The 21,986-nt window shown below is 42.4% G+C and overlaps 1 protein-coding gene across 6 annotated transcripts in view; it reads left to right on the top strand.

Moving 5' to 3' along the window:
* TEC (tec protein tyrosine kinase) overlaps positions 1-12,145 on the top strand; it is a 146,295-nt gene extending 134,150 nt beyond the window's left edge. For 5 of the 6 annotated variants that reach the window (XM_043906841.1, XM_043906836.1, XM_043906840.1 and 2 more), the window contains 4 exons: positions 6,628-6,692; positions 9,717-9,835; positions 9,919-10,076; positions 11,479-12,145. In XM_043906841.1, the coding sequence (XP_043762776.1) occupies positions 6,628-6,692; positions 9,717-9,835; positions 9,919-10,076; positions 11,479-11,562 (426 nt within the window). In that variant the 3' untranslated portion in view covers positions 11,563-12,145. The remainder of the gene's footprint in view (positions 1-6,627; positions 6,693-9,716; positions 9,836-9,918; positions 10,077-11,478) is intronic. The other variant, XM_043906837.1, reaches the window with a different exon arrangement.
* The last annotated feature ends 9,841 nt before the right edge of the window (positions 12,146-21,986 follow it).

Below are 21,986 nucleotides of genomic sequence, written 5' to 3' on the forward strand. Positions count from 1 at the left end.
AAGTATACAACACTCTATTATTAACTATAGTAATCATGCTATGTCTTAGATACTCAGAATTTATAACTGAAAGTTTGTACCCTTTGACCAACATCTCTTCTTCCCCTGTCCCCCAACCCCTGGCAGTCACCTGTATACTCTCTCTTTATAAGAGTTCTGTTCTTCTTTCCCCGCTTAGGTTCCATGTATAAGTGATACCATGTAGTGTTTGTCTTTCTCTGACTGACCTATTTCACTTGACATAGTTTATTCCAGATTCATCCACGTTGTTGCAACCAATGGGATTTCCTCCTTTTTTATGGTCGAATAATGTTCCATTCTGCATGCCTGTGTGTGTATATTTATATACGTGTGGGTATATATATATATATGTATGTGTGTGTATATATGTACGTATATGTATATACATACACACACGTATATATATGTATATATATATACACACACACTACACATGCATACAGAATGGAGGTGTATATACACACACACACCATATTGTCTTTATTCATTCACCCATTGATGGACACTTACATTGTTTCCATATCTTGACTATTGTGAATAGTGTTGCTATGTATATGGGAATGCAGATATTTCTTTAAGATACTAATTTTGTTTCCTTCAGATATGTACTTATACGTGGGATTGCTGGTTCATATGGTAGTTCTATTTTTAATTTTTAATTAATTAAATTAATTTACTTTCTTTTAATTTTTTCCATACTGCTTTCCATAGTGGCTTTACCAATTTGCATTTCCACCAACAGCATACAGGGATTCCTCTTTTTCTTCCTTTTATGTTTCTTGCAGTGTTTGTCCCCTTGTGTTTTTGTTGTCGTCATTCTAGTAGATGTGCAGTGATGGCTCATCGTGGTTTAATTTGCACCCCTGATGGTGTGTGGTGTTGAGCCCCTTTCCATGTATATACTGGTCACTTGCGTGTCTTCTTTCTGTTTGTTGTGCCATGTGGCATGCAGGATAGTAGTTCCCTGACCGGGGACTGAACCCATGCTCCCTGCAGTGCAAGTGCCGAGTCCTAACCAGTGGACCACCAGGGAATTCCTTTGTGTCTTTTTTGATGAAATATGTATTCTGTCCTCTGCCCATTTTTCAATCGAATGTTTGTGTTTTTTTTGCTATTGAGTTGAATGAGTTCCTTATTTATTTTAGATATTACCTCTTTATCAGATGAATGGTTTACAAACATTCTTTCCCATTCTGCAGTTTGCCTTTTCATTTTGTTGATTGTTTCCTTTGCTGTGAAAAAACTTTTCCGTTTGGTGTAGCCCTAGTTAGTATTTGTGCTTTTGTTGCCCGTGCTTTGGTGTCATATCCAAAAGTTAACTCTCTGTATCGTGTAAGGTTAGGGTTCAAGTTCGTCATTTTGCATATAGATATTTGAGTTTCCAAGCAGCATTTATGGAAGAGATTGTCCTTTGCCCACGGCGTGCTCTCGGTGCCCATGGTAAAGACGAGTGAACCATGTGTGTGTGGGTTTGGTTCCGGTTTCTCTGCTTCTGTTCACTGGTCTGTTTCTCTTTTTGTGCCTGTATCATACTGTTTTGATTGCTATATTTCTGTAATCTGGTTCAAAATCAGGAAGTGTGATGTCTCCAGCTTTACTCTTTTTCAAGATTCTTCTGGCTATTCAAGATCTTTTGTAGTTCCATATGAATTTTAGGATTGTTTTTTATATTTCTATGAAAAATGCAGTAGAATTTTGATAGGGTTGCATTTCATCTGTAGATAATTTTAGGTAGTATGGACATTTTGACAGTATTAATTCTTCCTCTCTGTGAACACAGGCCATCTTGCCACTTAATTGTGTCTTCTTCAGTTTCTCTCATCAGTCTTATAGTTGTCAGTGTACAAGTCTTTCACTTCCTTGGTTAAATTTATTCCTACATATGTTAATGTTTTTTGTACTATTGAAATTCACTTGGTTTCTTAATATCTCTCAGTTCATTGTTAGTGTGTAGAAACAAAACTGATTTTTTCTGTTTATTTTGTATCCTACAACTTTACTGAAGTCTTTTATTATTTTAACAGTTTTTTAGTGGAGTCTTTATAGTTTTCTATATATAAGATCATGTCATCTGCAAACAGCAACAGTCTTACTTTTCCATTCTAGTTTGGATGTCTTTTATTTTCTTTTCTCATCTTGTTCTGGCTAGGACTCCCAGTACTGTGTTGGGTGACAAGAGTAGGCATCCTTGTCTTGTTCTGGATCTTGGAGAAAATGCATTTAGCTTTTCACCATTGGATATGTTGTTAGCTGTGAGCTTGTAATATATGTTTTTATTATGTTGAAGTATATTACTTCTTTGAAGTACATTACTTCTAATTTGTTGAGAGTTTTTAATCCTGAAATCAAGGGATGTTCAGTTTTGTCAAATGCTTTTTCTGTGTCTATGGAAATAATCAGTTTTATCTTTCCTTCTATTAGTGTGGTCCCTCACATTTTTTGATTTGCATATGTCAAACTGTCCTTGTATCTCAGGATTAAATACCACTGGATCATAGCATGCAATCATTTGAAATGTGTTGTTGAAATCTGTCTGCTGATATTTTGTTGAGGATCTTTACATCTGTGTTCATCAGGGATATTGGCCTATAATTTTATTTTCTTGTGTCCTTATCTTGCTTTAGTGTTAGGGTAATGTCAGCCTTATTAAATGAGATTGGAAATGTACCTTTTAAATTTTTTTGGAAGAGCTTGAGAACTCAAGTTTGGTGTTAGTTCTTCTTTAAATGTTTGATAGAATTCACCAGTGAAATCATCTAGCCCTGGGCTTTTCTTTCATAAAACTTAAAAAAAAATTTATATGTTTATTTATTTTGGCTATACTGGGTCTTCATTGCTACACATGGCTTTCTCTCACTGTGGCGAGTAGAGGGGCTATTCTAGTTCCAGTGCATGAGCTTATCATTGCAGTGGTTTCTGTTGTTGCAGAGCATGGGCTCTAGGCCAGTTGGGCTTTAGCAGTTGCTGTGCAGGCCTGATGAACTATGGACGGAGATTCGTGACATTGTACAGGAGACAGGGATCAAGACCATCCCCATGGAAAAGAAATGCAAAAAGGCAAAATGGTTGTCTGAGGAGGCCTTACAAATAGCTGTGAAAAGAAGACAAGCAAAAAGCAAAGGAGAAAAGGAAAGATATTCCTATCTGAATGCAGAGTTCCAAAACATAGCCAGGAGAGATAAGAAAGCCTTCCTCAGCGATCAATGCAAAGAAATAGAGGAAAACAACAGAATGGGAAAGACTAGAGATCTCTTCAAGAAAATTCAAGATACCAAGGGAACATTTCAGGCAAAGATGGGTTCGATAAAGGACAGAAATGGTATGGACCTAACAGAAGCAGAAGATATTAAGAAGCGGTGGCAAGAATACACAGAAGAACTGTACAAAAAAGATCTTCACGACCCAGATAATCACGATGGTGTGATCACTCACCTAGAGCCAGACATCCTGGAATGTGAAGTCAAGTGGGCCTTAGAAAGCATCACTACGAACAAAGCTAGTGGATGTGATGGAATTCCAGTTGAGCTATTTCAAATCCTGAAAGATGATGCTGTGAAAGTGCTGCACTCAATATGCCAGCAAATTTGGAAAACTCAGCAGTGGCCACAGGACTGGAAAAGGTCAGTTTTCATTCCAATCCCTAAGAAAGGCAATCTGAAAGAATGCTCAAACTACCGCACAATTGCACTCATCTCACATGCTAGTAAAGTAATGCTCAAAATTCTCCAAGCCAGGCTTCAGCAATACGTGAACCGTGGACTTCCAGATGTTCAAGCTGGTTTTAGAAAAGGCTGAGGAACCAGAGATCAAATTGCCAATATCTGCTGGATCATCGAAAAAACAAGAGAATTTCAGAAAAACATCTATTTCTGCTTTATTGACTACGCCAAAGCCTTCAACTGTGTGGATCACAATAAGCTGTGGAAAATTCTGAAAGAGATGGGAATACCAGATCACCTGACCTGCCTCTTGAGAAATCTGTATGCAGGTCAGGAAGCAACAGTTAGAACTGCACATGGAACAACAGACTGATTCCAAATAGGAAAAGGAGTACGTCAAGGCTGTATATTGTGACCCTGCTGATTTAACTTATATGCAGAGTACATCCTGAGAAACGCTGGACTGAAAGAAGCACAAGCTGGAATCAAGATTGCCGGGAGAAATATCAATAACCTCAGATATGCAGATGACACCACCCTTATGGCAGAAAGTGAAGATGAGCTAAAAAGCCTCTTGATGAAAGTGAAGGAGTCAAGAGTGAAAAAGTTGGCTTAAAGCTTAACATTCAGAAAACTAAGATCATGGCATCTGGTCCCATCACCTCATGGGAAATAGATGGGGAGACAGTGGAAACAGTGTCAGACTTTATTTTTTGGCTCCAAAATCACTGCAGATGGTGACTGCAGCCATGAAATTAAAAGATGCTTACTCCTTGGAAGGAAAGTTACGACCAACCTAGATAGCATATTGAAAAGCAGAGACATGACTTTGCCAACAAAGGTCTGTCTGGTCAAGGCTATGGTTTTTCCAGTGGTCATGTATGGATGTGAGAGTTGGACTGTGAAGAAAGCTGAGTGCCGAAAAATTGATGCTTTTGAACTGTGGTATTGGAGAAGACTCTTGAGAGTCCCTTGGACTGCAAGGAGATCCAAGCAGTCCATCCTAGAGGAGATCAGTCCTGGGTGTTCATTGGAAGGACTGATGCTAAAGCTGAAACTCCAGTACTTTGGCCACCTCATGTGAAGAGCTGACTCATTGGAAAAGACCCTGATGCTGGGAGGGATTGGGGGCAGGAGGAGAAGGGGACGACAGAGGATGAGATGGCTGGATGGCATCACCGACTTGATGGGCATGAGTTTGAGTAAACTCCAGGAGCTGGTGATGGACAGGGAGGCCTGGTGTGCTGCGATTCATGGGGTCACAAAGAGTCGGACACGACTGAGCGACTGAACTGAACTAAACTGACTGTGCAGGGGCTTTAGAGCACAGACTTAGCAGTTGGGGCACATGGGCTCAGTTGCTTTATGGTGTGTGGGATCTTCCTAGACCGGGGATTGAACCCATGCCCCCTGCATTGGCAGGTGGGTTCCCAATCACTGGACAGAACTTTTAAAGACTACATTTTATGATAGGGGCAAAGGACTTTTCAAACTTAAAGATGTGAAAAGGGCTGGGAATGGGGTGCTTCCCTGGTAGTCCAGTGGTTAAGAATCTATCTTGCAATACAGTGGACACTGGTTTGATTCTTGGTCCTGGAAGATCCCACATGTTGCAGAGTAACTAAGCTGCAACTATTGAGCCTACCCTCTGGAGCTTGAGAGCTACAACTGAGACCATGAGCCCTAGAGTCTCAGTCCCACAACAGAAGAAGCCACTGCAATAAAAAGCCTGTGCACTATCAACTAGAGAGTAGCCCCCACTTGCTGCAACTAGAGAAAACCCATGCACAGCAACGAAGACCCAGAGCAGCCAATAAATAAATAAACAAAAAATTTAAAAAGGAAGATGTGATATGTGTAGCATTAGTTATTGTTATTATTATGTGCAGTGATGATAAAGAACATCTCTTTGTCATTTTGAAACTTGTGAACTTAACACCTTCTTCTTTCTTACACTTGTAAAACTGATGGAAATCTGTAGTCTACGTGGGTATGACAGATTACACCTCTATACATACCACAAATTGGTGAAGGCAATTTTGATATGTTTGTGCCTGTGATACTGACATCAGTAGGGTATATTTTTGTCATCCCTTAAGGGAAGATTTTGATGGTTCTGTCTCTTGGGTGAGGAGTCCTGGTGACCATCACGTAAAGGCATTATAGGGGATCTGTACAGGAAGATGGAGATAACCCAGAAACACCTAAAACACATTCAACAGGAAATAACCTCATTTAAGTGGAATTTGCTATGCACAGAGAACAAAATCCTGAAGCGTCAGGAAAGAAAACTACATTCTTACCCTATGGCTTTAGCATTTTAAATGATTGTCATCATGTCCTCCTTCTGAGAAATACTATGTGTTATTCCAAACTATTTTCTTGAAACTTGTAACCTTAAAGAATGGGCAAGAAAATTTAATCTAGAACTGTATTTGTCGTAAGTGATAAAGCAAACTATATTATGCAGGGCTGTTCTTTTGACTGTTTGGGGTAGGGAAGACCAATCATTGAGCAAAACCTCTGGGTAAGAGATTTTTCACCCGTCACTGTGGTGGTTGTGTGTTATATAGCTCACCTTGTAAGAACCTGAATTAAGGACCTTAAGAGATGTTGTTACTGTCAATAAGAAAATCAGGTAATTTAATAAGAATAGAAATGGGAGGGCAAAAAGCTGGTTGACTCTTCTGTTAGTCATTAGTTGCGACAGTTGGCAAGGATTATGTAATAGTACCTTGTTTGCACATGAGACTTTTAACCTGTCTTTCTATCCATTCTTTCACATGTATGGTGAAGACATTTCCATAGGGGTAAAAAAATTTCATATAATACACCTCTGCAAATGTTGACTGGCTTACAGTAAATTTAATATATGCAGAACTTATATTTTTCTACTTTCATTGTGGAACTTTGCACACTAATATACCATTTTAATGTTGTTTTCCAGGCTGCCAGAAATTGTCTAGTAAATGAGGCAGGAATTGTGAAAGTGTCTGATTTCGGAATGGCTAGGTAAGACTGAGTATATGTGACCATTTTCTCTAAATTTGGGGTTAAATTAAGTCTGTGGCCTTTCCCTTTAAAGTACTTGACTTTTCCTTTGCAATTTGTGTCAACTTCTTCCTCTAAAGCTTATTTAAGAACTGTTTTGAAATATCTTTTGCTCCATTAGCAAAACGTTAGACATACCTGTCATTTTTGTACAGATTGATTTTACTGCTTCTTAGTGTTTTTGATATAAGGTTATAAAATAAATTAGATAATCTATATTTTGAAAAATTTCTTTGCTGAATTTATCTCTTTATTGTTAGCTTTGACTTTTTCTCAGGTAAACTGTTGAGAAATTATGATTACTTAGTGCTTCATTATGTGGCTTTAGTTGATGTTCACATTAGTTTATAAAATTGATAAGCATGGAAATAATCTGTACTGATAAAGCAAAAAGGAAATCCTGTTAGCTGTCCTGAGATAAAGATAAATGTATTAAAAATAATAATACTGTATACATTGTGTTAATCATTGTTAACCAATCTCTCCACTAGGTGGTAGTATATAGCCTGTTAAATATACTGCTTTCTTTTCTCCCTGGTGAGGATTAAATTTCTAGAATCTTTTGATAGAAATATGTTTGGGGTACAGTTTTTAGAATAACCAAATCTGTAGTGCTTTTATTCTTCTAATTTTTGTAATTTTAATAGCGTGTTATAAAAGAACTTTAAGAAGCATTTCATTTGTCCTTTCTTTCCCTCCTTCCTTCTTTTCATTCATTCATCTGTACATGTGTGTTAAGTCGCTTCGGTCATGTCCGACTCTTTGCGACCCTGTGGACTGGAACCTGCAAGCTCCTCTGTCCATGGTATTCTCCAGGCATCTGTACATCCATCCTTAAAAAAATTGGTGCCTGTGCTATGCTAGGCACAACATTAGAGACTGAAGCCTGGCAGAGGCTAAGACATTCGAGTCCCCGCCCACATTCAGCTTTAATTCAGGAGGAGAGAGACGTGTAAGACCCGAGAAGCACTAAGAGGGGAAAACAGCAGAGTGACGTACCAGCCCAGGGGTTCGCGAACATCAACCTCCAGGCCACATCCGACCTGACACCTCTGTTTGTACAACCTGTGAGCCACCCACGGTGTTCACATTTTTTAATGGTCGGGAAGAAAACTTTAAAAAATACTATGACATGTGAAAATGATCCGAAAGTCCAATGTCAGTGTCCATAAATATGGTATTATGAGGACATAGACTCATCTGACTGCTTTCACTCGACAAAGGTCTGTAAACCTGAAATATTCATGATCTGGCCTTTTACAGAAAACATTTGCCAACCCCTGTGATAGCGATAAGCTGGGGTTTGTGGGGCGGTGGGTGCTGAGTGATGTGTGGAGCAAGGATGATGGTTATTCCTTTAGGTCTGCTGCTCTGGAAGGCTCTTTGAGACCAGGGTATTTGAAAAGAGACTCAAAAGGTAGGCAGTAGTCAATTAGGTGAAAAATCTGACTGTAAAATAATCCTGGTGGTAGGAACAGTGAGTCCAAAAGCTTGAAATTAGGGATGAGCAACCCATTCCAGTACCCTTGCCTGGAAAATCCCATGAACGGAGGAGCCTGGTAGGCTACAGTCAATGGGGTCGCAAAGAGTTGGCACGACTGAGCGACTTCACTTTTACTTTCACTTTGGCCGGCTCAGGAGTCAGAAGAGGGTCAGGGTGGTTGGCTCACAGCCGACATGAGGAATGGTTATAGAGCAGGCAAGGCCAGGTCATACAGCCAGGTCTCTCTCAAGGAAACTCAAGCCAAGGGAGGTTTGAAAGCTATTACTGTCAGAAATGGGACCAGAACTGCCGACTCTCAGGCAGGAATGACTCAGTACTCCTTGTTTTCATTCTGTGAAGACATTCTGTATCTGCCAGGCAGACCTCCAATTTCATGCTTGATTTTCATATATGTCTGGCTTTCAGAAAAACCTGTGCTTTTGCACCAGTCCCTCTAAAACAGTGGTCCCCAACCTTTTTGGCACCAGGCACTAGTTTCGTGGAAGGCAGTTTTCCCGTGGACCTGGGGGTGGGGGATGGCTTCAGGATGATTCAAGCACATTACATTTATTGTGCACTTTATTTCTGTTATTATGACATCAATTCCAGCTCAGATCATCAGGCATTAGATCTCAGCGGCTGGGGATCCCTGCTTCTGAGTCACTCATTCTGCACTCAGTTCAAACTCTTCTGACTGATAGGCACCCATGGTGGACTGTCACCAACTTTGTCTATGCAGCAAGGGAAGTTTGTGCAAGTGTCTGAGTATTCTCCCATGGAGCTTGTAGAAATTAACTTTACATGTCCCTGTGCTACATAAACACCTTCCTCTTGTAAATGCATACTGAACACATGATAAAAAGGACTGAAGAACCCAGGTTTACCATCCTAGTTAAGGATCCTCTCCAGGGGTGACTGGTGTTACCAGCTTGTGTGTGTCCTTCAGGAAGGACATAAGTATGCTCCCAAAGAAGAATTACATAGTATTGTTTTGAGTGTGTTGTGTATGGAGGAGGGATGTGGTGGTATATACACCACAGTGTACATACATCATTTTGCTCTTTTTATTTGCTATAGTTTTAAGTTGTGCTCTGTGGAATCATGGGGGCAAAAACACATGTTCCAAGCTCTTTGCACCACTTCCTTAGAGCAGCTCTGCTTTAGATGTTTTACAAATGGAACCTTTGGGTAAAACTTGGTTTAAAGGACAAATTGCTTATTTTAAAAAAAGTTTGCAAGCTCTTATTTTGTGCTGCCTCCACTGCCTTATAAAAAAGAAAAACAGAAAAGTTAAAGTGCAGTTAGAATGTTACAGTGTTTCCATCTCAAGCACTCAGAGAAAGACAACAATTGCAGAGGCCTGGCTGCAGAGGCAAGTAGCCTCAACCAGATGCTTGTTGGATTTCAGTCAACTGGGTTTTGATTCTGGGGTGGGTAGGTGGGTGGGTGGTTATTAAAAAACATGTACAAAATAGAGATCGTAACTCAGTGTCTTACTCTAGGTATGTCCTGGATGATCAGTACACGAGTTCTTCTGGTGCTAAATTTCCTGTGAAGTGGTGTCCACCTGAGGTGTTTAATTACAGCCGCTTTAGCAGCAAATCAGATGTCTGGTCATTTGGTAAGACTCACGCTCCATTTCCCCTCAACTCTGCCCTGAAGAGGAAGTGGGTGCATTGTTTGGCAATCTTTCTCCTCTTCCAGGTGTCTTAATGTGGGAAGTATTCACTGAAGGCAGAATGCCCTTTGAGAAAAACACCAACTATGAAGTTGTAACTATGGTTACTCGCGGCCACCGACTCCACCAGCCAAAGTTGGCCTCCAGATATGTATACGAGGTGATGCTGAGATGTTGGCAGGAGGTATAACATTTTTGGGGTGCTTTCTTCCTCAGTCTCTAAAGCATTCAGGGATCTGGGCTTGGTAGATTTTAATGTGTGGTCATTATAGCCTAGTGAATAAGTGCATGCTTTACATGATTTCAGATTCTTAAGTAGGAAGCTGCTCTTCTCAACTCAATCTGAATAACAGGAAGAAGATGTGAAGACGTGGAAAACACTAATAAATAAGATAGTAATTTCAGGCTGCCCCTTCCCTCCCAAGTGGGCATCCTGCCATGGTTGCCTGAGTTGGGGACTCTGGGAACAAACCTGGAGAAGGAGCTCTTCTTTCAGTGGCCCTCTTGTGTTATTGAAATATTTACTCTTTCACCAGAGAGGGTTTTTTCCTCCAAGTCTCAAATTCCTCAGGTCTCTTTACTCGTAGTCTTTGGAAGTTTTCCTTCTTCATGTGTTGAAATGTCACCTCATAGAAGAGATTGGCTTCCCTGGTGGCTCAGTGGTGAAGAATCCGCCTGCTAATGCAGGAGACGTCGGTTTGATCCCTGGGTCGGGACGATCCCTTGGAGAAGGAAATGGGAACCCACTCCAGTATTCTTGCCTGGAGAATCCCATGGAGAGAAGCCTGGTGGGCTACAGTCCATGGGGTCACTAAAAGGTCAGACCTGACTGACAACTAAACAACAATGACAGAAGAGATAGACATGGAAGTGACTTTTGAAAGATAACAGTGACATTAGCTCGCAAGTATTACGTGACAGGCACTGTGCTGAGTGCTTTTCATTAGTCCTCAAAGTAACCCTTTGAAATACGGATACTGTGACCACGGTGTGGATGGGGATACCATGTTAATGCCTGCCCAAGGCCACTTCACTGTAGAGAAACAGAGTCCTGTCCAACTCCAAAGCCCATGCCCTCAGTCACTTGCTATAATTTGCCTCCTAAGATCGTTGATTGGGATGGGAAGAGGCCTTCTGGCCAAGAAGTGGTGCTGGCTGGGAGGGGATGGTGTGAGCAAAGGTGGGGTGGTGGTGCTGGACCTAGTGTGTGTACACGAGGGTGGAGATTGTTCTGCTCAAGCATAGAGCCCATATGAGGGTTTTTGTGGGAAATAAAACTGGATGGCAAGGCCATGGGGGTGGGACAGGTCATAGAGGGCACTGCGGGTTAGCAGGACTTGATTTTACAGGTAGTTGGGATCTCTGCCAGGTTCCTGAGTTGGATGCAAAAGCTGTGGGGCAGAAAGATTAGTGTAGCAGCAGCATGCGCAGGATCAGTGAGACCTGATGGAAATGTATGTGTGCTCCTGTCCGGAAGCAGAGAGTCCCTTGCTCTGGCACGCTATGCCGTTTGAGTTTGAACAGTGAAAACTCATTTTGGGGATGGGTTCTGGAACCCACAGCTTCTCTTTGATTTTGAATTACAGAAACCAGAGGGAAGGCCTTCCTTTGAAGATCTGCTGCGCACAATAGATGAACTAGTCGAATGTGGAGAAACTTTTGGAAGATGAGTGGTGCTGTAACCTACGGCTTCCAGATTCCCAAGCACAAGGATGAAATGGCACTTTGTGGCAGACTCTTAATTTATTTAGCACTTGGACAGGTAGATTGTTTTACTTATAAAGTGGAAACACCCGAAGCATTTGCTCCGTGACTAGCCGTAGCTCTGTGACTGAATCTTCTGGGTTAATGGAAATGCTGGCTTAGACAAAGTGGTTAAAATCACCCACTTTTATTCATTCCACAAGTACTAGAGTGTCCACTGTGGGCCAGGCACTGTACCCAGGCCCCCAGAGTCAGTCCATTTTTGGGGTGTATGTGGGGTCATGTTCACTGGTATCAGTGGAAGGCCAGGGTAATTGGGAGGAGGAAGGGTATCAGAGATGCATTCCAGTCACCCCATCTGCCCTGTGATTTCTACAAAAATCTGGGCCAGGGTGTTGTCTAGAATGTGGGTTCTGGATGGATCAGTACCCATCTTAGGTTTTGAAACATCTGTTTTCAAGATTGCCATTAGTATTTCATTAAAACATATTTGTATGCTGTACATACTATAAATATATATAATATATAAAGTTATATATTTATAAGAAACCTGAGTTGTCTTTTTTTATTTAATTTTATTGGGATATAGCTGATTTCATGAGTTGTTTAATTGAAACATTTAATTCTGTAATACATGAGCCAGCCTTCTTAGGACATGGATTGTCTTGTCAATTCCTTTTCCCCCAAGGATAAAACATTCCCCACTGAAGAGGAGTGTCTGGACCCTTCTATTGCTTGTACCTGCTCCTTACATGAGTAGCCATGTTTGGGGTGCCTGTCCAGTTTAAGCCCCCAGCAGGGCTCAGCTCAAGTGTTCCTGTCCATGGTATCCACAGCTAATTGAAGTGGGATGGAAAGTTGAACTGGGTTTCCCTAATGGCTGAGATGGTAAAGAATCTGCCTGCAATGCAGGATCCCTGGGTTGCAAAGATCCCCTGGAGAAGGAGATGTCAACCCACTCCAGTATTCTTGCCTGGAGAATTCCATGGACAGAGGGCCCTGGCAGGCTGCTGTGCTTGGGATCACAGAGAGTTGAAAGGTCCTGTTTATGATATCCACAGCTAATTGGATTTATATGGAGAATTGAACTCGGGCCATTCAGTTAGTTTCTGTGTCCTAAGACTCTGTCCCTGGACATAAATGCTGTGAGTGGAGGTGTACTCTGGAGCAGAAGGGTCAGTGATGTTCAACACAATGGCTGTCCCTACTGCCTGCAAGATGCAGGAGCAAGCCAAGTTCTGGCAGAATCCAGGAAACAGCCAGGAATAATGGAGAGCATGGTGTACTGAGCTGTCTCCCAGATGGTTTTCAGGAGGCCTGCTTGGACTTGGGTTCCTGTGTCAGAGAAATTGTCTATTATAGCTTCATAGTAGACCCTGTGATTGAGGTTATTTGAGTGGGTTTTTGCCCCTTACAATTTCTGACCAAGACACCATCTGAATTAGAACCTCATTTCCTCATGAGCCCAGGGAAAAGAAACACAGTCTCTGTCATGAAAGCAAAGGCCATCTATTGCTCCACACAGGATTGTTGGTTTTGAAGGCATAGAAAGACCAGGAGGACACAGGGGCTTTCTTCAGGAATTCATCTGCTCCAGGGGCCCTGGTCTTGACCCTGTTCTGTGCAGCATTGTGTGAACACTCCTTATGTAACATTCACACAGTAGTTCTTACATGAAGAAGCTACTTAATGCCCAGCGACAAGTTGTCTTGGCCAGCAACATCCTATAGAACCTTCCCCAGGAATAGCTGCAGAGGCCAAACCACAGTGTTGCCAAGGAAACAGCTCATAGGAGGGCAATGCTGGGTTCAGGAGTATACCCCTCTGGTTCCCTAAGCAAGTAACAGGCCAGAAGATGAGCCCATGGCCTCAGAATAGCGCAGATGCTGTTCCCTAGCTACCTGTTTCCTCTAGGACTCCCTGTCGACCTTGGGACATCAAAAAGGCACCCCTGTGGTTCGTATGTTTGAAGCACTAAAATGTCTTATTCATTTATGCGGGGCTCAAAGAAACCTGTGTACTACAAGACTTGGGTTTCAAAGGATTTATTATGGCTCTTGCTTCCAAGAATGAGCTGAGGCCTCCATATTTGATTTTTTTTTTTAAACTACACACTCAAGACCCACTTCCTTTACCATCTGGTAAGTCTCGTGAACAAGGGTGGGGCCGCTTCTATCACATGCCAGCCTGTAGGGCACATGCCAGCTTGTTGGGACAGGGACAGCATGTCCTCTGCATGTGACTTCTCATTTCCCTGTTTGCTCTGAGGATCTGGAGACAAGAGCAGGCAAAGTCAAGGTGAGTGGCCCATCTCTCCTCTTTTGTTGACTGCACTGACTTTAGTACTGCAGCGGTACTGTGTGCTAAGTCACTCAGTCGTGTCTGACTTTGCGACCCCATGGACTGTAGCCCGCCAGGCTCCTCTGTTCATAGGGATTCTCCAGGCAAGAATACTGGAGTGAAAGTCTGCAAGCAATACATGTTGGGGAGGGAATGGAGAAAAGGGAACCCTCGTACACTGTTGGTGGGAATGCAAACTAGTACAGCCACTATGGAGAACAGTGTGGAGATTCCTTAAAAAACTGGAAATAGAACTGCCATATGACCCAGCAGTCCCACTGCTGGGCATACACACCGAGGAAACCAGATCTGAAAGAGACACCTGTATTCATTGTGGCACTGTTTATGATAGCCAGGACATGGAAGCAACCTAGATGCCCATCAGCAGATGAATGGATAAGGAAGCTGTGGTACATATACACCATGGAATATTACTCAGCCATTAAAAAGAATACATTTGAATCAGTTCTAATGAGATGGATGAAACTGGAGCCCAATTATACAGAGTGAAGTAAGCCAGAAAGATAAATACCAATACAGTATACTAACGCATATATATGGAATTTAGAAAGATGGTAATGATAACCCAGTATTTGAGACAGCAAAAGAGACAGAGATGTATTGAACAGTCTGTTGGACTCTGGGAGAGGGTGAGGCCGGGATGATTTGGGAGAATGGCATTGAAACATGTAAATTATCATTTGTGAAATGAGTCGCCACAACAGGTTGGATGACTGATACAGGGTGCTCGGGGCTGGTGCACTGGGATGACCCAGAGGGATGGGATGGGGAGGGAGGTGGGAGGGGGGGTTCAGGATGGGGAACACATGTGCACCCATAGAGTATTCAAGTCAATGTATGGCAAAACCAATACAATATTGTAAAGTAAAATCAATAAATAAAAATACTGGAGTGGGTTTCCATGCCCTCCTCCAGAGGGTCTTCCCAACACAGGGGTCAAACCCAAGTCTTGCAGTGGTACTAGAACCATTTAATTGAAAAAGTGCTTAAATGGTTAAAAAAATTATTATACATATGTATGGAAAAACAAGACCTTTTAAGGAACACAAGCTGTGGCTGGCTCCTCTGAGCACCATCTTCATATGACCCTGGAGAATCATCTTTCCAGCCTGTTCAGTTCATCCCCAAAAGGCTGTCTTCTATCCTTCCCTGTTCCCTGTCTAATGGAAAAAAATAAAATATTTGTCCTGACTCTTGTCACAGGCTGTTTCCTGCCTTCCTCCTCATCTTCCGGTTTAACTGTACCCCCATCACAACAACATACATTCTGTTGACTGTAGCTCATTGAAGGAGTTGGCTGTGTACAAGGTGTAGCCTACCTCAGAGTCATTGTCATGCCTTTTCTCCTTTGCCTTGACTCCTGCTCCTCTCAGCCACATCCCATGTTTCCCTTTTGACCTTGAGGAGCTGCATTGAAAGTGCTAGATGGCTTTGATGAAAAAGAAGCTATAGCCCTTGCCCTAACAGTTGATGAATACTTCTGATGGGAAAACAAGATTTGGCTACATTTGGGAACATCTTAAAAAATCTTTAAATCATTCACTAGAATTTTTTTTTAAAGTTTTTTTTTTTTTTTAAATATATAAAACCCTAGCTGCAGCAAAAGAAGTAGACATAGAGGAATCCACCCAGAATGTGTAAAGATATCTTAATGTATAAAGCGGGAAATAGGAAGGGCCATGTGAATTTGCTGTCTTCAGTGCCCTTGTTCCCTTTAGTTTACTTACTTTTTATTTTTCAGTGGGTTAAAATGAAACTCTAAGTGCATTTTTATTGTTGATGATGTTACCACACCCCAGTTACCTGGGGATGGATTAGTTTTCCCTCTTCCCCACAGAATAAATTTTCCTCTGATGGTGCCGAAAAGCGTTAGTACTGAGCCAGAGGACAGAACATTCTAGATGTGGTACCTCAAAACTGACAATCTAGTTCTGTTTCTGCCATGAACTGTGCCCTTATCCCATCTGTGTCTCCACTCCCTCCTCTGTTCAGAGACAGCAGTTTGCATTCATGCTCTTTTTAAGGTCTCTTTTACCCAAACGTTGTGACTTTTTTTTGTGTGTGTGTGACTTCTTGAAATGGTGTTTAGTGGGGTCACCCACACAGTCGGAAAGGAGGAGCGAACAGCAGCTACCCTCAGATCTGGATGGAGATTATTCAGCTTTCTCTTATATAGGTTTCTCTTATATAGGTTGTCATTCACACACTTCGCTGAGGTTTTTACAACAGGAAAATAGGTGGGGTTAACTTTGCCCATGAGAAGCGTCTTCGGTGAGCTATGATTTCAGTTAAAAGATGTGTTTTTGTGACAGGAGCGTCGCTGCAGACCTGAAGGCTGTTTGTATGCTCCCCACATAAGGCAGGCTGATTCTTTCCACCTGTAAGTAAGATGGCTCGGGCCTTTATATTCAGGGCTTGCTCTGGGCTTGGTTCTCACTCTTGAATGCCAGAAATTATGATGTTTAGAAGGTAATTTCCCCAGATGTTGTGACAGGGTTTTGTTTGTTATTTGAATAAGCATGGTGATGATGTCATTTTAGAAAATGTTCAGCCTTAAGAACACAAAAAAACCCAAAACAGTGTCCTTAAATCTACTTCTGTGTGTAGAAATGTGATCAGTTTGAAAAGTATTTGTGTTAGAATTTTAGTGTAGAGAACTAAGGACAGAAGTCTAGGATACCAAGTTCTAGTTCAGGATTTGCTGCAACCTTAGGGGGTCACCTTTGGCAACTTGTTTATGTGAGGTTCCCATCTGTGCAACAGGGACCCTCTTTTTGCCTACCTCCCAACAGTACAATAGAGAAACAAGAAATTAAAAGGACAGGTTATTCATGAACTTAATTTTGGAATTGCTTTGGAGGACTATTCAGTCCCATGTACAAGTTTTGGAAATGCATATTACTTTACCTTGAAGACTCAGAGAGTCTTCTTCTTTTTTTTTTTTTCCCTCCAATTTCTCCTTTATTTATTTATTTTTTTCAGTGGGTTTTGTCATACATTGACACGAATCAGCCATGGAGTTACATGTATTCCCCATCCCGATAGCCCCTCCCACCTCCCTCTCCACCCGATTCCTCTGGGTCTTCCCAGTGCACCAGGCCCGAGCACTTGTCTCATGCATCTCACCTGGGCTGGTGATCTGTTTCACCATAGATAATATACATGCTGTTCTTTCGAAACATCCCACCCTCACCATCTCCCACAGAGTTCAAAAGTCTGTTCTGTATTTCTGTGTCTCTTTTTCTGTTTTGCATATAGGGTTATCGTTACCATCTTTCTAAATTCCATATATATGTGTTAGTATGCTGTAATGTTCTTTATCTTTCTGGCTTACTTCACTCTGTATAACGGGCTCCAGTTTCATCCATCTCATTAGAACTGATTCAAATGAATTCTTTTTAACGGCTGAGTAATATTCCATGGTGTATATGTACCACAGCTTCCTTATCCATTCATCTGCTGATGGGCATCTAGGTTGCTTCCATGTCCTGGCTATTATAAACAGTGCTGCGATGAACATTGGGGTGCACGTGTCTCTTTCAGATCTGGTTTCCTTGCTGTGTATGCCCAGAAGTGGGATTGCTGGGTCATATGGCAGTTCTATTTCCAGTTTTTTAAGAAATCTCCACACTGTTCTCCATAGTGGCTGTACTAGTTTGCATTCCCACCAACAGTGTAAGAGGGTTCCCTTTTCTCCACACCCTCTCCAGCATTTATTGTTTGTCGACTTTTGGATAGCAGCCATCCTGACTGGCGTGTAATGGTACCTCATTGTGGTTTTGATTTGCATTTCTCAGAGAGTCTTCTTATGCAAGAAGTTAAAAATTGGGAAGAAAAACACTGATTTGAATACTGGATGACTATGAAAACTAAGCTCAGTAACATCAGAATAAAGCAGTCAAGGCCAGCTGACAACAGATTTTGCATTTCTGATTTTTTAAGTTGTATTAGGAAAAATTGTTTGCAATTTTTAAAATGTCATGGGTTTTAACTAAATCACCTCATAGGACCCAACACTGATTGATAAGATTTGTTAAAAAAAAAAAAAAAATCCAGGCTATCCCACTTGTACTTACCTGAACTGTATAACTTATGGTCTGGATCCACACATAAAGATGGATGCCTGTTATCAGACTTACAGGCAAAGCAGAGCGAAGCAGTAACCCGTGTCCCCACCTCCCCCAGTGACAGGACAAAGATGAGCAGTGACTTAATAGGAACCTTTTATTAAAAGCCATGTGGGCATCTGTTCTTCATGTCTCCTGAGATCAGAACTAGAGAAAAGGCTGTAAATAACAGGAAGGATTCAGTTATATATAAAATAAACAGTGAGGGTTGAGACAACGATTAGATTGCCCAAAGGATTGAATAAGATTTTGCCTATTCATGGGGATATTTTGAGGATCATTCTGTCTGGCCTGGAAGGGCATGGGTTTGATGAACTATCACCATCCTTTCCAGCTTCTGATAATTTGATTGCATGGTGAGAATCACCACTTTATTTATTCCAACAAATTGCACTTAGATGTGGCTCTGCTGTCTCATGGGTGAAACAAAGGAGTGTTTACTGCCGATGAGAGGAAACTGAGGGGTGCCCAGGGTGTGTTAGTTCCAACTGAAGCCGTATTTCTAAGTGTTTGCTGGGCCACAGTCATTTGAGAAACACATTGGTTGTTTTAAGGGTTGTCATAGAAGTCTGGCCTCCTAGGCTGCTGTGGGACAGGAGAAGGAGGAAGGTGAGTGTTGATCACACAGACTGGTGGGCAAAGCCCGAGGGAGGTACCAGGGTCCTGCTCCAGTGAGGGTCAGTTTGTGAAACAACAACTAATGGCTGCTCTGAGGACAGACTCAGCCCAGGGGAATTATTTAGGGGGCAGGGACCAGGGACAAATGCTGGGGGCTCGTAAAGCTGACCACCTCCCTCCCTTCCACCTCATCATCACCTTATTTCTCGTTTCTTTCCAGTGTATAGAGTAGAAGGAAAAGTAATCATTGAGTGCTTCTTAAGTGTCCGAAGAGTGCCTGGGATACTGTAAAAGGCAGTTTTCTGGACTCATAATTTGATCTGAGAGGGTGAGGTAAGGACCCCATGATCACGCTACCTTTCCTGGGCCTCTGATTTCAAAGCCCCTCTTATTCCTTTTTGTTCCTCCTTGGGCCACCTGATGTGAAGAGCTGACTCACAGGAAAAGACCCTGATGCTGGGAAAGATTGAAGGCAGGAGGAGAAGGGGGCGACAGAGGAGAATGAGTTGGTTATATAGCAGCATCGAGTCAATGGACATGAGTTTGAGCAAATTCCAGGAGATGATGAAGGACAGGGAAGCCTGGCGTGCTGCAGTCCATGGGGTCACAAAGAGACACGACTGAGCAACTGAACAACAACAACATTCCTTGTTGTATTTGAGTCCCACATGAACCCCTTTAAACTGATATCCTCTGTTGTTTCTTTTCCAATTAATATGAAGATAAGTAGGGTGGCTGCATAGGCATCTCTAAGGTGGCCCAGTGATGCCTCCTCTTGCTGTCCACACCCTTGCATGATCCCTCTTCTCTAGTATGAATGGAGTATGGTAGCTGGGCTGGAAAGTGTTCCTGGGAGATGAGCTTGCAGCAGACTATAGCTTCTGTCTTAGCACTCTCAGACTCCCTGTCTTTTGGAAAACACACTGCCTGCTGTGAGCATTCTTGGACAGCCTATGGAGAATCCCCATCCCCACGAGCCATGCCACCAAAGCCAGCAACAGCCGTGTGAGTGCACTTCAAAGCAGATTCTCCAACTTAACCCACCTCCCCTTTACCACAATGTCATGAGCTTTGTGAACTGTTCAGCTTGATTCAGAGGCACCCAGCAAAGCTGTGCCTGGACTCCTGACCCACAGAAACTGTGAGATGATTTCTGCCTTTAGGTTTGGCATCCAACAATGAATAGCTAAATCAGTGGCAAAACCTAGGACAGCCATGGACCTAAGGAAGACTTGGCCAGTTTGTCTCAGGCTGGAGTTTGTCCTCTTTCTGAAAAATAGGCTCAGTGTTAATATGGACACTAGAATACATGTCTTTCCTTTTGTTTCTAAATCATTTCATTTTTATCCCCCCTTTTATGCACAGCTGCATAAAAGCAATAATGCCCACAGCAGCCACTGTCTGGCACTGGGTTTGTGAGGTTTCCACGCTTTTTTGTGTGTGACCGGCAGATGCCCTGCTGCGCAGTGAAGCCCACTGACCAGCATCTGTCTCCTCCCTGCCCTTGGAGAATGTGGCCCAGTGCTGGCTACAAGCGGGTCTGGTGGCCATCAAGCTGGCCAGATGTCTGGGGTGTGATGTCCGTGAGCTGTTCGTGACCTTGGAGCTCACAGACCACGTCCTCCTAGGAAACACTGCTCTGAGACCTGGGGATGGAGTTGTGTGCAGAGTCCTCCTCATGATAGCTCAGAACTAGCATGGAGTAAAGTTCTTTCCTGGAGCAAACAAGGGCTTCTGGAGGTGGAATGTTTGGTACCCAGGCTTTGCTGGCTGATGCTGTGAACAGACGGGCTGTCAGTCTTCAGGGAGATTCCGCCTCTTCCTTCAGCATCTTTGCTCCCAGGACACCATTTCCCTTAGTGCCCCATACCCTGAGCTTCCAGAGTCCCCTCGCCCTTTCCCTCACACAGCAGCCCCTCAGGCCCAGCCAGGCCAGCACTGTTCTTGTCCTCCACCCAGAGTATCAGATACTGTCCCACGAGCTAGCTGCCTGTTTTCTATTAGGAACCAACAAATCCCTTAGTGGAGTAACTTGAAGCTTTCACAGACAGGATAATGTCCAAAAACCAGTTTGGGATCTAATACACAGTCACTGACTTATTTTGTCAATATATTTAAAAGACACTAACATCTCTGATGACTGTTATTTTTAGAAGAATGGAAACACACTGTTTCTTAATTCTGTGAAAGGAGTGTCCTTTTAATATATGAGGAGGCGCACACACATAACAAGGAAAATTTGAGGCTCCAAATACATAGAGCATAAACTCAGAATCGAGGGTATCTTTTAGATATTTTTAAATTTAATTTTTATTTTATATTCCAGTATAGTTGATTTACAATGTGTTAATTTCAGGTATATAGCAAAATGATTCAGATATATATATAAACTTTTTTCAAATTCTCTTCCCATATAGATTATTACAGAATACTGAGTAAAAGTTCTCTGTGATATATATATATATATATATGCACACACACACAATAGGTTCCTGTTGATTATCTATTTGATATATAGTATGTGAAGAAAGCTGAGTGCCGAAAAATTGATGCTTTTGAACTGTGGTGTTGGAGAAGACTCTTGAGAGTTCCTTGGACTGCAAGGAGATCCAAGCAGTCCATCCGAAAGGAGATCAGTCCTGGGTGTTCATTGGAAGGACTGATGCTGAAGCTGAAACTCCAGTACTTTGGCCACCTCATGCAGAGTTGGCTCACTGGAAAAGACCCTGATGCTGGGAGGGATTGGGGGCAGGAGGAGAAGGGGACGACAGAGGATGAGATGGCTGGATGGCATCACTGACTCGATGGGCATGAGTTTGAGTAAACTCCGGGAGCTGGTGATGGACAGGGAGGCCTGGCGTGCTGCGATTCATGGGGTCGCGGAGAGTCGGACACGACTGAGTGACTGAACTGACTGACTGAGTATGTATATGTGTATCCGAAACTCCTAATTTATCACAACCTCACCTTTCCCCTTTGGGGACCATAAGTTTGTATCAAGGATAACGTTTTAAATTGAGTAAATATTTCTCTGAAAAACTCAGTGTGTTTCTCTCCCTCTTGTTTCCTCCCTCTCTCTCCCCTTTCCCTCTCTTTCTATGTTCTTTTCTATCTTTCCCTCATTGGTGTGGATTCTTGGTTTGGTGAACAGAAAGCCTTTTTTTGGTGCCTGCTCAGAGGTAGAAATCCAAGCTAGAAAAAAAGCTAGCTATGTGTCACACCTCCCAGATGATGTGGCGTTAAGTTCACTAAAATGTATCTGTCTTCAAAAGTCCCTTAATAGA

Source organism: Cervus elaphus, chromosome 6 (genome assembly GCF_910594005.1).
Source record: "Cervus elaphus chromosome 6, mCerEla1.1, whole genome shotgun sequence".
NCBI classification, from domain to species: Eukaryota; Metazoa; Chordata; class Mammalia; order Artiodactyla; family Cervidae; genus Cervus; species Cervus elaphus.